The sequence below is a fragment of the Antedon mediterranea genome, chromosome 8 (genome assembly GCF_964355755.1).
Source record: "Antedon mediterranea chromosome 8, ecAntMedi1.1, whole genome shotgun sequence".
NCBI lineage: Eukaryota > Metazoa > Echinodermata > Crinoidea > Comatulida > Antedonidae > Antedon > Antedon mediterranea.
The window spans coordinates 19571933-19588542 of NC_092677.1; the positions used below are offsets into that span (position 1 = coordinate 19571933).

At 35.3% G+C, this 16610-nt stretch overlaps 2 protein-coding genes across 4 annotated transcripts in view; one reads left to right on the forward strand and one right to left on the reverse strand.

Moving 5' to 3' along the window:
• LOC140057081 (HEAT repeat-containing protein 3-like) overlaps positions 1-6007 on the forward strand; it is an 86710-nt gene extending 80703 nt beyond the window's left edge. Inside the window, exon 19 of the transcript XR_011846870.1 lies at positions 5994-6007. The gene's annotated coding sequence lies outside the window, so the exon portion shown is untranslated. The remainder of the gene's footprint in view (positions 1-5993) is intronic.
• LOC140057082 (enoyl-CoA delta isomerase 2-like) overlaps positions 1-16610 on the reverse strand; it is a 442575-nt gene that overhangs the window by 9917 nt on the left and 416048 nt on the right. Inside the window, exons 1-2 of one of the 3 annotated variants that reach the window (XM_072102619.1) lie at positions 9547-9766; positions 5668-5938 (exon numbers count right to left, since the gene is read on the reverse strand). Coding sequence is in view for 2 of the 3 variants with exons in the window: in XM_072102618.1 (XP_071958719.1) it covers positions 9547-9608 (62 nt within the window). In the remaining variant the exon portion in view is untranslated. Of the gene's footprint in view, positions 1-5667; positions 5939-9546; positions 9768-16610 lie in introns of those variants that run through there. The other 2 variants (XM_072102618.1, XM_072102617.1) reach the window with 2 other exon arrangements.

Sequence of the window (16610 nt, forward strand, 5' to 3'; positions counted from 1 at the left end):
GAAAACCTTTTATTGGCCGTCCAAAGAAGACTGTTGTTGGATTCCTGAATCAAATGTACATTGTATTATAGCCTCTCCGTTTATAAAATCCTCTTCGACTAGGAATTACAGTATTTCCCAAAATGATCGCCACAACATTTCTAAATACTGTTTGAATTGTCCAGATGACAAGGAGTAAAGGCCAGACATAGACAATTGTAACATTATAATAATATTTAGTTTGTAAATAAAATTAATTTTGGAATACATCAAATTGACATTGAAGTAATGCATGGACAGACACCAAAAATACACTAAAAGGAAGAGGTATGTCAACTTCAAATTGTAATTTCATGGAAACAAAGAAAAAAAACCCCTCCAATTTTTTTATATGTTGTAGTTGACACGTAGGGCTACATTTTTCATGATAGTCACCAACAAAACGGGCGTGTTCCACGGGGTCAATTTCAAGGTCAAAATATATGTCAAAGTTTTATTCAACTTAAAATTAACATAAAACACACACAATTAGTATATTTAGATTCCTTATGGTCTCCCCTTTACAAAAATACCTTTGCTTTTAAAATCGAACCTATAGTTCCCGAGATACAGCTCTTTGAAACGTGGCGGACGCGCCCTTTTTTGCGTAAAAACCGAAAAGTGAAATTGCGATATCTTAAAAACCGTTGGTCCGATAAAGTTAAAATTTGATATTTTGGCTTTAATTGCTATGAATCACCCATATACCAAATTTCATCAAAATTGGAAGAGGTAGGGTTTAACTCATTGGGTGATCTGAGATGGAATGACCCCAGTATGGCCTGTGGCAAAGCGAATTTTGGTAAATACCACCCTAGACGGTCGGAAATGGTACTCTCGCACATAAAATTTATGATAATTGGCACCGCTAGTTGATCTGGAAATAACATGTCTCATGTACTGCAATCAGCAAAATGATCATACCTTTTCTGCCGTTTAATTAAACACAGGTGACAACATTTTGTTAGTATGTTAGATGCTTGTGTTCGGTGTGGGAACTGCCAATTTGTTTATTTTTCTTCACACAGAGTCAAAGGTGTTTGTTTTGATTTGTTCGGTTTATTAGGCTTTTTTTTTTATTAGTACTGTAGTAGTTTTTTAGTCAGTTATGTATATTATTGGGTTGAAAAATTATTGTTGCAGCAAATCACATCATCACATATTTTTATTTCTAATGTTTTTTTTAAATAGTTTTTAGTAAAAATGATCAACAGCTAACAGCTACGTTATTTGCTGATGGGGATCCTTTTTTTTTTTAAACATGCACTTTTTAGTGTGTCAAATCATGGAAAATAAATATGATCGTTTTCTACGTTTGCCATTTGTACACCTGGGTGTACAATACAATGTATGAAAGAAACGAGGCAATAGACAAGCTCTTTGTATTTATAGGTACTCTCGTTTGGTTTCAGTTTTTGTTGATAAATTTTCAGGCGATTATTGCTATAAAATTTGGGTTTTCATAATTAACAACTATCTACTCTTGTTTGGTAGGTATTTGCAACATTCTGAGTCTCGTTTCTTTCCGTTTGGTTTTTAGTAGAAACCAATTATGTTGGGCCCAAACGTCCACATGCGTTGGTACCCGATTGTCTTGGAATATAATCCCGATCGTCCATGGCCCCGATCGTCACCCTACTACTACTAGACTAGGCGGTTATCAGACAATCGAGACCAGAAAATGATGTGGGCCCGATCGTCTTCAGCGTGGGGCCCGATCGTCTCATGTGTTAGGAATCATTTTGTTCCCGACCGTCTCGTTCGCTGGACCCGATCGTCTTAGCGCAGGGCCCGATAGTCTTGTGTTCGATATGGTAAAATCAATCGCATTTTATTTTGGTTCCGATAAAAATCAACATCTGGTATTCGGTATGGAGCATCGCTGATAGGCTTTTGCGGTTGTAATTGGTTCCGTGGTCAATATTTGTTAGTATAAGGAATGAATGTTTAATTAGGCCTAATGTATATAATGTTTGTTTTATGTTTGTGAATGTGTGCTCTTTGAAAATCATTGTAAAAATGCTGTTTCAGAAAAAAAAATCAGAAATTAATAGCTAAAAAAGTTTAGAATTTAGTAATAGAGTATTTATTACCAATTCTATGCCTACAAATACAAGTGGAATACCAGAGTACATGTTTTTGCTTTTTATTTTACTGCAATTATAATGGCAGAGAACCTACAGTAGTTGAAAATATAAATTCAAACTGTTTCCACTTTTGGCAGGCAACTGTTACTAATGCTTTGATGTTTTATTTTAAGGGGAATCCCCGGATTGTATCACGGTAAACAATATCATGTGTTGAAGAACAACAGGCGCACAATAAAGGAAGGTTTACTCGTCTCATCTCCTACCACCACATAACATTATATTAAAATGACATTTAAACAATGTTAACATTTAATTAGTATAATTATACGCCGTGGCTAAAGATACGGTACCGTATCCTAACTTCCGTTTTTTTCTACGGTAAAATTACATTACGTCATAATCAGCCAATAGGGTGCTGTTACCGGTGTGACGTCATCGTATAAGGACTTTGGATTTTTTTTTCACATCGCGTCTGTAGAGCATGCCTATCGGCGGCGCCAGGCTGCATGGACGTGTGCGCTGATGATTCTGTGACTCAGCCTCGGGGCTAGACCTAGCAATGTAATAACGGCTGGGCGACAACGTCGATGCTGTAGTAATAGAGCAAGATCATGTGGTTGGTGGAGGTTACATATTTAGCGTTTAAAACATGCACTTAATCTCAAATATTATTTCATTATACAACATTATACACTACAGTAGAAATATGTTGATAATGATAGCCAAATTAGAAGTAAAGGAATTATAATTAAATGTTGGAAATTGTGTTGCGTCTAGTTCATTCGTCCATAGTTACTATATGAGGGTTTTATTTTTATTCCAATGGCCTATAGGCCTATATTTTTTAATAAACTTTGTTTACAGATGGTGACCATAAATAAAAAGCAAATGCGGACAATAAAGGGGGCCCTCAAATACTATGATTTAGACAATAGGCCTAGCCCCGGGCCCAAGTCCGAGTCACAGAAATCAGCGCACACATGCAGCTGGCCCCAGCCTGGCAAACAAACTCATATACCGAGGCTATACAGGTAGGTTATAGCATGGTTATAGTACGTAGTTAGGCCTCTTTTGAAACGGTCAATTTCTGTATTCTACAATTAAAATCATATTTTGGCCTATCAATAATAACAGACGTAGGCCTAGGCTACATTTAGTTTTTGTCACACGACAGGGATAATAGCGATAAATGTAATGAATCATAAAGAAAATGTTAAGCCGCCGGTTGATCACTGTTTTCGCGATATGAAAAAAATCCCAAGTCCTTATACGATGACGTCACACACATACCAGCACCCCATTGACTGATTATGACGTAATGCAATATTACCGTACCTTTGGCAAACGGAAGTTAGGATACAGTACCGTATCTTTAGCCACGGCGATAATTATAAACAATCATATTTTTACAATAGGGTCATTCCATGCCAACTCAACAAATTTTCTGAAAATCATGGCGGGGTACCCCTTCAGATTTTCTTGAAACTTTTATATAATACGCAACTATGTCTCACGAACACACCAAAAATTTCAGTTGCCAACTCCAAGTCGTTAAAAAGTTATGGCCATTTGAAAATGTGTCGTCTGTAGAATTTTTGGTCTTAATAAATTACCTTTTTGTAAAGTTGCATTTTTAATTAGTCATATTTTAAAAACTATTAAAGCTAATAAGCTGAATATTGATACACTGAAATAATTTTGATCATAGATTAAAAATATTTAAAGAAATGGCTGTATCTCAATTATTTTCCGAGATTTTGGTCCCTAGAGACTCCAATTTATTTTGTTGCAAACAGTATCTTTGTTTGTTTGTTTGTTTTATCTTTATACTGGGTGACCTCTTCAGTCAAAGTCTGATCTCCCAGAGGGCCCAGTTGGTGATCAGTGGCTGTGACACCGGGGTAACCCCCTACTCGTCTCGAAAGATGTACAGTACTAGGTTCTTTAAAGTGCACACGAGCAAGTTGTGTACACTGGACCTACGGTTTATAGTCCTTATCCGAGAAGACTCGTTCTACCACCAGAACCATAGAGTGAGTGAGCCTCGAACCCCTGCCGATGTTATGGCTACGTGATTACGGTTCCACTGTCTTAACCGCTCGGCCACTCACTCACTCTGTTCCACTGTGTCTTCCGCTCGGCCACTCACTCAAATCGGCAATTTTTACCCCTATGTAAATATGGAAATACATTTTTAAATTGATTTTTTCCTATACAATGTTAATATATGGTGCTAAATGTACAGTATCCATACAAAAAAGTCCATATAAAACTATTCATTTTGTTACTTTGAATGAAGCAGAAATGGAATCAGGATCAAAAGTTTTGCTAGGATAACAAGTTTTGATGTTTTAGGGGTTTCAGTATAAAACTTATGTCCATTTAAATATTGCGATTGTAGCAATATGTGCACACTATTTATGCACTTGAGCCATTTTTGCCTATGTATATCTCTTAAACTATTCATTTTGTTACTTTGAATGTTGCAGAAATGGATTCAGGATCAAAAGTTTTGCTAGGATAACAAGTTGTGATGTTTTTAGGGGTTTCAGTATAAAACTTATGCCCATTTAAATATCGCGATTGTAGCAATATGTGCACACTATTTATGCACTTGAGCCATTTTTGACCACGTATATCTCTTAAACTATTCATTTTGTTACTTTGAATGTTGCAGAAATGGATTCAGGGCCAAAAATTGTCTAAAATTAAATGTATTGAAAGCACTAGGAAATAAAATACTGAAATTATGATCTTCCGAAAATTGACGATAGCATGTTTTACTGAAATTGCTACAAATATACATAAAACGCCTTCATTTCATAGTCATATTTGGACATGAAGGAATAAAGACACCAAACTGGTATTTGGAACATAGCTGAATCATGCATTGATGAACTTATATGATGAATTTCAACTTTGGGAATAATTGCCCACAAGGTCAAAGTTCAAAACGAAAAAGTAATGATTTTTTGTATTTTGTGTCCCGAGTGACTTTTTGACGCGCAGTGTACCCCTAGGATGAATTTTTAAAATGATGAACTTTTTTGTGTTGATACACTTAACACCATATATTAATAATGTATAGGAAAAAATCAATTTAAAAATGTATTTTCATATTTAAATATGGGGTAAAAATTGCCGAATCTGTTTGCGATAAAATAAATTGGGGTTTCTAGGGACCAAAATCTCGAAAATTAATTGAGATACAGCAAATTTTTTTTCATATTTTTAATCTATGACCAAAATTATGTCAGTGTATCAATATTCAGCTTATATAGCTTTAATAGTTTTTAAAATGGCTAATTAAAAATGCAACTTTACAAAAAGGTAATTTATTATAAGACCAAAAATTCTGCAGACGACACATTTTCAAATGGCCATAACTTTTAAACGACTTGGAGTTGGCAACTGAAATTTTTGCTGTGTTCGTGAGACATAGTTGCATATTATATGTTAGTTTCAAGGAAATCTGAGGGGGTGCCCAGCCATCCCATTTGTCGAGTTGGCATGGAATGATCCAATAACGGTAATTTGGAAAAGCACATCCTTTCCTCACCTGTATGAGTAGCATAATAAATAGGCCTAGTCATCATCTAAAACAAGCACGAATGTGCAATACTCGGGGTACAGCAAAAGAAGCTGTAATGACGTCATAAGACGGGATGTGACGTCACATACACATCAACCTCGCTACCAAATACGGCTATACGGTTCATTTTCGAGACGTGATATGACTGCATCCGGTTTGAAATTTAAAAATCCGGCTCTATAGCTTTGAGGACATGTCCCTGTAGTACTGTATATTCATGCCAAATCTCAGCTCCATACTACAACGAATAAGGGAGGAGTAGTACTTTACAAATTGCACTTTTTACTCAATAGTGTCCAGATGGAGGAGGAGGAGGAGGAGGAGGAGGAGGAGGAGGAGGAGGAGGAGGAGGAGGAGGAGGAGGAGGAGGAGTAGGAGGAGGAGGAGGAGGAGGAGGAGGAGGAGGAGGAGGAGGAGGAGGAGGAGGAGAAAATGAGTAAGTCCTAAACTCGGGTACCCCGAGTAAAAATAAATAATCTACAGAGGCATAGGCCTACCTAGTCTGGGCTCCAGACGGAGTTTTTTCTTAATATTAGTAAAAATATAAATATTTTTGCACATATGGCGTTTCATACGTGTATTACTTGAGTTTGGATACTCCGTCTGGGGAAACACGCACAAGTCACATGGTTTGACACCAAGAATTCTTGGTGCATACGATTATCCGGTTGACTAGTTTCAGCTGCATGCGATTGGCTACTCACTCGTACACCGTTTTAATATTCATGTTTCAGAATTTCAAAGACTCAACAACTAGGAAGGTACGCATGCGCTATGTTACGTTTAGAAAATGTGTACTTGGGTACATTAATGAAAGTTTCTGAAGGCTAGAAATGATTTTATACCATATGCCTAGTAGTTGTCTGGTAAACATTTGATGGGATTTTACCCAAGAAAACTCGTCTTGCTTCTCCGCAAATCAAACATTGAATGGATCATTTAATATTACGCGGAGATAATTTGATTTAATTCCCACCCAGACCCTGTCCTGTTCTGTGTAGTGGTGTAGCCCTGTCTGTTGTGAGTGAATCCTGTTGTGTGCCGGTGGTGGTATGTAGGCCTACCTTATTGGCGTTTTATTTGGCAGGTCATACAGTGGCGGATCTAGCGGGGGGCGTGTGGGGCGTACGCCCCCCCTATTTTTTAAAGATTTTTTTTTTTTTTTTTAAATTAAATAGATTTTAAAAACACGTATCATTTTCATAGTGAAAATAGTACGTCGGAGCACATCGTCAGCTTGATCGCATTTCACCAAGCATGTACGTCGACATCCTTTGTGTACTATCAATCTCTAGCGTAGTTACCAACGATCATTCACAGTTAAGTGTAAAACTAAAAGGAGCAAGTTGATAAAAGCCACGTGGTGAGCTTGGTCGCGTTTTACTAAGCAGGTCGGCATCCTTTGTGATCGTCACTCCCGTATTGTAGAGTAGCGGTACGTACCTCCGACGATCAATAGAGTTTATGAAGTCACATGGTCAGTGCTACACTACGCGCCCATTTATTAAATACAATAAAAACAAAGGCTAGGACTGTAGTGCCTATGAAAATTATCCCGTTATGCCTATATTTTATTAAAACATACTATTAAAATATTAACAATGCTGCATGCAGAATTTCATGACCCTTGTAGTGTTTTATTTGCTTTTCCGTCGATGATTCTCATAAACAAATCGCGATGACAAAAGGGGTGTTTTGTTTTTTTCAAATCACTAAATATAATGTAATGATGATCGAGCCGGACCGCTAATTTTTAAACGATCGTTTAAACCAGGTCGTTGAATATGCCGTCATTTTAATTGTCAAAAACATGATCGTCAGTCGATGGCTCGGAGTTTCGATAAATCTCGCGTCGCATGTGTTGCGTGGTGGTGGAAAACACTCTCAGCAAGTTTGCTTCATTAATATGCATGAGACCGCTTTAACGTGACGTCATTTTACTTTAGCTGCATGGATGATGGATGCGAAGAAGTAGTCACCGCGATCGACCCGGCGCGCGTGTAAGAAAATAATACCGGCCTAGGCTAGGACAAGTTTATGCTTATATAAAAGCTGAAAAACATCGTCGCGTTGTAAAAATTTAGATGTAAAGTACAGGCAAGTTGTTATCTTGTTTTGGTACCCTAGGTAAGTATCAGCTGCATGTTCCAAATGTCGTAATTTGCGAGCTTTAGAGTGTTTGGTAAATGACATTATGAATTGTTTGTAAATCGTTTTAAACGACTTACAATGCGCTAGAACGCCAACATTTTCTAAATCGCCCCCCCCTATTTCTAAATCCTGGAACCGCCCCTGTCATACGTGCGAGTTGAGTAGGACCTACGAAGGAGGCCTAGGCGAAGGACTAAACAATTAATAAACAAAACAACTTGACAACACGATTTCATATTTCAACAGTCTCGATCGTACATTCAGCACTGTACGTACTCGATCTTTTTCATTTTGAAACAAAATGATCATTGGTTGATTCAAAATCCATATTTACATACCGCCTGCCCCATATAGCCAAATACGGTATGATAACCTACGTCATTCTTATCGGATGTTTGCGGTCTGCAAATCGATTTCTATACGTGTTTCACAAGTCTGTATTTTCAGACAAAAATCGCAGTCGAAATAAAAACAAATAAATAAAAATAAAAAACAATACAGACTTGGGGCAAGTCTAAGGCCTACCTATAAAAGCGAGATCACGAAATGTATAATAATCACGAAAATGTATTTAATGCGCCAAATACAAAATGGCGCGACGCAATATAACCCAATCGAAATAAAAAGCACGACAGATATGATAAAAAATGCATAGCTAGCCTAGGCCTAGACTGACATGACGCGCGCCATCCATATAAAAAAATCCAAAAGTTGGTTTAATTGCATCCAAAAGTTGGTTTAAAGCCCCATTCCCTACGTTTTTTAGATCTAATTTAAGATCACAAACTATATTTAATGTAAAAATAATACTATATGGTCCTATTGCGATAACTTTTTTCGTCTTTAAACGGTTAAAAATGTGAAAAATAAATCGATTTTAATAATTATAGCGGCCCGCTATAAATCCCAAAATGCATTGCGCGCGGATTGATATTTTTGTTTTTCACCTGTAATTCGCCCACTTTTCGATCGATCGTGAAGCCAAAACAAATGGAAGACTCCTAACTTTTCAGCGAAAATACCGGGTGTTCCCCAATTTGTATCAACGGAGTCTGGCAAAAATAGAAAGACAATTAATGCAGCAACTATACAACGTCAGGCTAGGTATATAGCTAGCGTACGATGTTCGTACGTTACCGATGTTTACCAGCTAGGCCTACAAAACTAAGCCTAGCTAGGCTAGGCCTGAGACCGTCCACGAGAGTTCGATCGCCGCGAGCTACTTAGGTAGTGCATTGTTTCTCACTTTTTATCATAATTTACCATAAAACGTACATTTAAGACAAGGAATGACATGGTTTAATGTTTTTAAAGTGATATATATGTATTATTTTCCCAAAAACGTCCAAAATTGCAGGGAAAGGGTCTTTAACTGCGACCAAAATAAAACGTGCCCAATCGTCTTGTTTGTTGGGCCCGATCGTCTGGGCCCGATGGTCTCTTGTCCTAATCGTCTTAAAACCTTGTTGGGCCCGATCGTCTCACGCTTTAGGCCCGATAGTCTTACAACGGGCCCGATCGTCTCTGTACCCCGACTAGGCTAGGCCGGCTACTGGTAGTGCACATAGTCTGAGTAGCAGCCTACCTACTAGGCCTAGGCTAGGGCAAATTGTTAAAAAAGCTGTAATTAAATCAAACATCTTAGATCCGGATTTGTTTAAAAAAAAGTTTCTTTCATAATTAACTCATACTTACCGCATTGATGCTGCAGATTTCAGAAATTCTAACATTCGCTGGTATGACAAGGAGGTTGCCATGTTTTGTAATACGCCGTGGTTAGGATTCCGGCACCGGAACTCAACTGCCCACCGTTAGGGAATCCGACACGCTATTGCGCATGCCCAGAGCTCTGGGAAGTGAATTATAGCTTGCACTCTAATAATTAGTGCCACACCACGGAGAGTCGGAGTGTTATAGGGATTTACTGTAGCCTAGATAGTCGTTGCGCGAGCGAGAGAGCGATGGATGAAACTTGGCCTATGCCATACATGAATTAATAATTAAAATATGACTTTGCCACGCGTTAAAATAATTATGATATTAATAAGTATCAGTATCTATCCAGGGAGTTGATCTATCTAAGAATCGTAATGCTGTTTTTAGCGTTGCGACCCTGACTTCCCGAACAGTTTTTTGACATCCACGCGGTGGCTGCCGTCAACAAATCAACTTGTGATTGCATGTTGTATATGTACAGTATAATGCGTTATGAAAAATCATAAAACTAGTCATGTATTTATATAATTCATAATGATATGAATTTTATATATGAATGAAGCAACCACTTTTTAATTACAAAATAAATAGGCTACTATAGGCCCACTGGTCACGTAGTCTAACTGGTAGCCCTAGCCTAGATTAGTGGATCCCATATTAGAAGGCATCTAGGCTAGTTCGCCGTGTGGCGCAGCTATGAAATAATCCATCGCTGTTGATAAGTATAGAGTCGCCGATTACCTCGCTCTGGGCATGCGCAATAGCGTGTCGGAATCCCTAACGCTGGGCAGTTGAGTTCCGGTGCCGGAATCCTAACCACGGCGTTTGTAATATTAACAAGCCTAGGCCTAGCCTATTTTATACACGGATCGACACAGGTAGTAATAGTGTACACTATCTTCCATCCTATATGGAGGGGGAGGTACATTGTTTTCATGAGAGCAGCATTCTCTACTTCTCTCTACGGAGCGCCATTTATGCATTTATTAACTTATAATAAGAAATATAGTAAATACGGTAACTGTAAATTTGGCACCGGTGGAGCACATAGTGATATAAAATAGAAATTACTGTAGTAACTAATTTTAATATATTATTTCGTATGTAATACATTGTGCTCAAATGGACACAATTTGACACCAGTGTTATAAAATGAATAAAGTCAATGAATTTTAATTATTGTCGTATGTTCATACACTGTGCTCAAAGTGGACCCAATTTGGCACCAGTGGAGCACAGTGATATAAGTCACATCAAACAAAAATACTTCTGGAATTCAAAAATATTTTCATTTTGGTGGTATATGTTCAATATTGGTTACTCCATCTGTAATGAAAACTCAGATATATCCAGTGTATGTAATAGCCGAAGGCTTATCGCAGTTCAAATGTGATTCTCCATGGAGAGGGAACCAACAAGATGGCGGCTGCAATCAATCAATCAGATATGCCCTACGCAGTACGCGCGCACTACGCCTGTGTTGAGCCTATCATCGTGAGAACATTACGCAACGCGTTAAGCGTATAAACGCGAATGCATTCTATTTGCTCCTCGTATACCGTATACAAAAAATGCTAGATTAACAAGAAATTTTTCATTCTATTGCGATTAACAATAATTATATTCAATTTACGGCTGCCATCTTGTTGGTTCCCCTCCTGTTAGGAATCAATTTTCAGTCTGGAGTGCGCCCTCTAGCCTTCGGCTTTACCTCACTGGATATATCTAAGTTTTCTAAAAATCTAGAAAACTCAGATATCTGATTTTTAATTTTCTAGATCTAAACAAAATATATTTCTTACAAAAAACGCTGCTCGCTTATTGAAAAATATTTTTTATTTCAAATGTTTTTGAATGTGTCATTTTAATGTCACATAATAGTTATTTTACCTGAAAAAAATGTAATTTAAAGCAACAAATACTTAAATTGTCTGTCAGACAATGGTTTTTGGGGTTCTTTTCTTTTTTCTTTTTCTTTTTATATGTGAATAAATATTATTTTTTTGTGACAGAAGTGAATACTCAATTTCTGTCACTTTAGTTAATTTTATTGCTAAGGTCAAGTCTGGGGGTCACTTCATCACCCTAGATATTTCAAGTGTGAAGTATCCTATTACAAACACAAACTTTAATGGACTGTTTCGATAATAATTCAATGAATATCTGACAGTGAATATACCAGAAATGCTTTGGGATTTGTAATTTTAGCATGACATGCCCTAATAGACTCTTTTCCCAGACGTTTTTTGGGTCTACTGTAGCAGATGGAATCTATAAATTATAGTGGAGTTTCCATTTTCGCAAAACTGTCATCCTTAGAACTATAACTGCTGCTTGCTGATTGAGTAGTCCTAATGGGACGTAGCGGGCTAGAGTAGCGGGCTAGAGTAGCGGGCTAGAGTAGCGGGCTAGAGTAGCGGGCTAGAGCAGCAGCGTGAAAACTCAGATTGAGTTTTCTAGTTCCAGAATGTAACTAGCTAGAAAACTCAGATAAACAAGAATGATTGGTTGGTCATTTGGATCATTTCATTATTAATCAGAAGGTAGGTCAGTTGAAATACTAGAGTATTAATTAAAACTGATTACTGTATGTTTTCTTTCTAACATGCAAATCATAAAGAAATTACAGTGCACGTTACCGTTAAAATGTAGGCTTAAAAATTATGTATCGAGTTGGTGCTACTACAATTTACAATAATTATTATTATTAATATTAGTAAGAACGTATAATATACTGTAGTATTTCAAACAAGGCTACCCTCTGATTAATAATGAAACGATCCATTTGATAATCAGGTTTTTCTAGTTCCATTCTGATCACCAAACGTGGCAGGTATATAAAATATACCAAATTGGCTAGTTGAGAATTCTCAACTATTACCGCAGTACGCCTGTAACGACGAAGCCTACCGGTATAATGGGATAGGCTGATTTCCTTGTTAACTTAAGGGGTCATTTAATTACTGAATTATGATTGGTAGTAAAGGAAATTTACTGGAATCCTATTGGATGGTAAGGTGGTAGTAGGACCATGTCCATCCCATTGCAGTAATAAAGTTGAGCCACCTGCGACCATTACAATGTCCTACCATGCTAATGTAGGAGTGGGGAAATGTTATGCTTACTACTGTTTCTTTTAATAATTTAGTACAATTAATAAGAATAAAGAATACACTTAACAATATACAACAAATAACATTAATGTACGATGTAGTTTAACACTGTTCTCAACTATAGTCATTTTGGTATACTTGAGCACATTGATAAAGAATAGGATAAACTTAACAATATACAACAAATAACATTAATGTACGATCCCGTTTAACACTGTTCTCAACTATAGTCATTTTGGTATACTTGAGCACAGTGATAAAGAATAGGATAAACTTAACAATATACAACAACAATGTACGATCCCGTTTAACACTGTTCTCAACTATAGTCATTTTGGTATACTTGAGCACAGTGATAGAATAGGTTAACACTGTTCTCAACTATAGTCATTTTGGTATACTTGAGCACAGTGATAAAGAATAGGATAAACTTAGCAATAATACAACAAAAAACATTAATGTACGATCCAGTTTAACACTGTTCTCAACTATAGTCATTTTGGTATACTTGAGAACAGTGATAAAGAATAGGATAAACTTAACAATATACAACAAAAAACATTAATGTACGATCCCGTTTAACACTGTTCTCAACTATAGTCATTTTGGTATACTTGAGCACAGTGATAAAGAATAGGATAAAATTAATAATATACAACAAATAACATTAATGTACGATCCACTTTACCACTGTTCTCAACTATAGTCATTTTGGTATACTTGAGCACAGTGATAAAGAATAGGATAAACTTAAAAATATACAACAAAAAACATTAATGTACGATCCAGTTTAACACTGTTCTCAACTATAGTCATTTTGGTATACTTGAGAACAGTGATAAAGAATAGGATAAACTTAACAATATACAACAAAAAACATTAATGTACGATCCCGTTTAACACTGTTCTCAACTATAGTCATTTTGGTATACTTGAGCACAGTGATAAAGAATAGGATAAACTTAATAATATACAACAAATAACATTAATGTACGATCCAGTTTACCACTGTTCTCAACTATAGTCATTTTGGTATACTTGAGCACAGTGATAAAGAATAGGATAAACTTAAAAATATACAACAAAAAACATTAATGTACGATCCAGTTTAACACTGTTCTCAACTATAGTCATTTTGGTATACTTGAGCACAGTGATAAAGAATAGGATAAACTTAAAAATATACAACAAAAAACATTAATGTACGATCCAGTTTAACACTGTTCTCAACTATAGTTATTTTGGTATACTTGAGAACAGTGATAAAGAATAGGATAAACTTAACAATATACAACAAAAAACATTAATGTACGATCCAGTTTAATTCTGTTCTCAACTATAGTCATTTTGGTATACTTGAGAACAGTGATAAAGAATAGGATAAACTTAACAATATACAACAAAAAACATTAATGTACGATCCAGTTTAACACTGTTCTCAACTATAGTTATTTTGGTTTACTTGAGAACAGTGATAGAATAGGATAAACTTAACAATATACAACAAAAGACATTAATGTACGATCCAGTTTAACACTGTTCTCAACTATAGTCATTTTGGTATACTTGAGAACAGTTATAAAGAATAGGATAAACTTAACAATATACAACAAAAAACATTAATGTACGATCCCGTTTAACACTGTTCTCAACTATAGTCATTTTGGTATACTTGAGCACAGTGATAAAGAATAGGATAAACTTAGCAATATACAACAAAAAACATTAATGTACGATCCAGTTTAACACTGTTCTCAACTATAGTCATTTTGGTATACTTGAGAACAGTGATAAAGAATAGGATAAACTTAACAATATACAACAAAAAACATTAATGTACGATCCCGTTTAACACTGTTCTCAACTATAGTCATTTTGGTATACTTGAGCACAGTGATAAAGAATAGGAAAAACTTAATAATATACAACAAATAACATTAATGTACGATCCAGTTTACCACTGTTCTCAACTATAGTCATTTTGGTATACTTGAGCACAGTGATAAAGAATAGGATAAACTTAAAAATATACAACAAAAAACATTAATGTACGATCCAGTTTAACACTGTTCTCAACTATAGTCATTTTGGTATACTTGAGCACAGTGATAAAGAATAGGATAAACTTAAAAATATACAACAAAAAACATTAATGTACGATCCAGTTTAACACTGTTCTCAACTATAGTTATTTTGGTATACTTGAGAACAGTGATAAAGAATAGGATAAACTTAACAATATACAACAAAAAACATTAATGTACGATCCAGTTTAATTCTGTTCTCAACTATAGTCATTTTGGTATACTTGAGAACAGTGATAAAGAATAGGATAAACTTAACAATATACAACAAAAAACATTAATGTACGATCCAGTTTAACACTGTTCTCAACTATAGTTATTTTGGTTTACTTGAGAACAGTGATAGAATAGGATAAACTTAACAATATACAACAAAAGACATTAATGTACGATCCAGTTTAACACTGTTCTCAACTATAGTCATTTTGGTATACTTGAGAACAGTTATAAAGAATAGGATAAACTTAACAATATACAACAAAAAACATTAATGTACGATCCCGTTTAACACTGTTCTCAACTATAGTCATTTTGGTATACTTGAGCACAGTGATAAAGAATAGGATAAACTTAGCAATATACAACAAAAAACATTAATGTACGATCCAGTTTAACACTGTTCTCAACTATAGTCATTTTGGTATACTTGAGAACAGTGATAAAGAATAGGATAAACTTAACAATATACAACAAAAAACATTAATGTACGATCCCGTTTAACACTGTTCTCAACTATAGTCATTTTGGTATACTTGAGCACAGTGATAAAGAATAGGAAAAACTTAATAATATACAACAAATAACATTAATGTACGATCCAGTTTACCACTGTTCTCAACTATAGTCATTTTGGTATACTTGAGCACAGTGATAAAGAATAGGATAAACTTAAAAATATACAACAAAAAACATTAATGTACGATCCAGTTTAACACTGTTCTCAACTATAGTCATTTTGGTATACTTGAGCACAGTGATAAAGAATAGGATAAACTTAAAAATATACAACAAAAAACATTAATGTACGATCCAGTTTAACACTGTTCTCAACTATAGTTATTTTGGTATACTTGAGAACAGTGATAAAGAATAGGATAAACTTAACAATATACAACAAAAAACATTAATGTACGATCCAGTTTAACTCTGTTCTCAACTATAGTCATTTTGGTATACTTGAGAACAGTGATAAAGAATAGGATAAACTTAACAATATACAACAAAAAACATTAATGTACGATCCAGTTTAACACTGTTCTCAACTATAGTTATTTTGGTATACTTGAGAACAGTGATAAAGAATAGGATAAACTTAACAATATACAACAAAAAACATTAATGTACGATCCAGTTTAACTCTGTTCTCAACTATAGTCATTTTGGTATACTTGAGAACAGTGATAAAGAATAGGATAAACTTAACAATATACAACAAAAAACGTACATTAATGTACGATCCCGTTTAACACTGTTCTCGACTATAGTCATTTTGGTATACATGAGCACAGTGATAAAGAATAGGATAAACTTAACAATATACAACAAAAAACATTAATGTACGATCCCGTTTAACACTGTTCTCAACTATAGTCATTTTGGTATACTTGAGCACAGTGATAAAGAATAGGATAAACTTAATAATATACAACAAATAACATTAATGTACGATCCAATTTACCACTGTTCTCAACTATAGTCATTTTGGTATACTTGAGCACAGTGATAAAGAATAGGATAAACTTAACAATATACAACAAAAAACATTAATGTACGATCCCGTTTACCACTGTTCTCAACTATAGTCATTTTGGTATACTTGAGCACAATATACAACAAATAACATTAA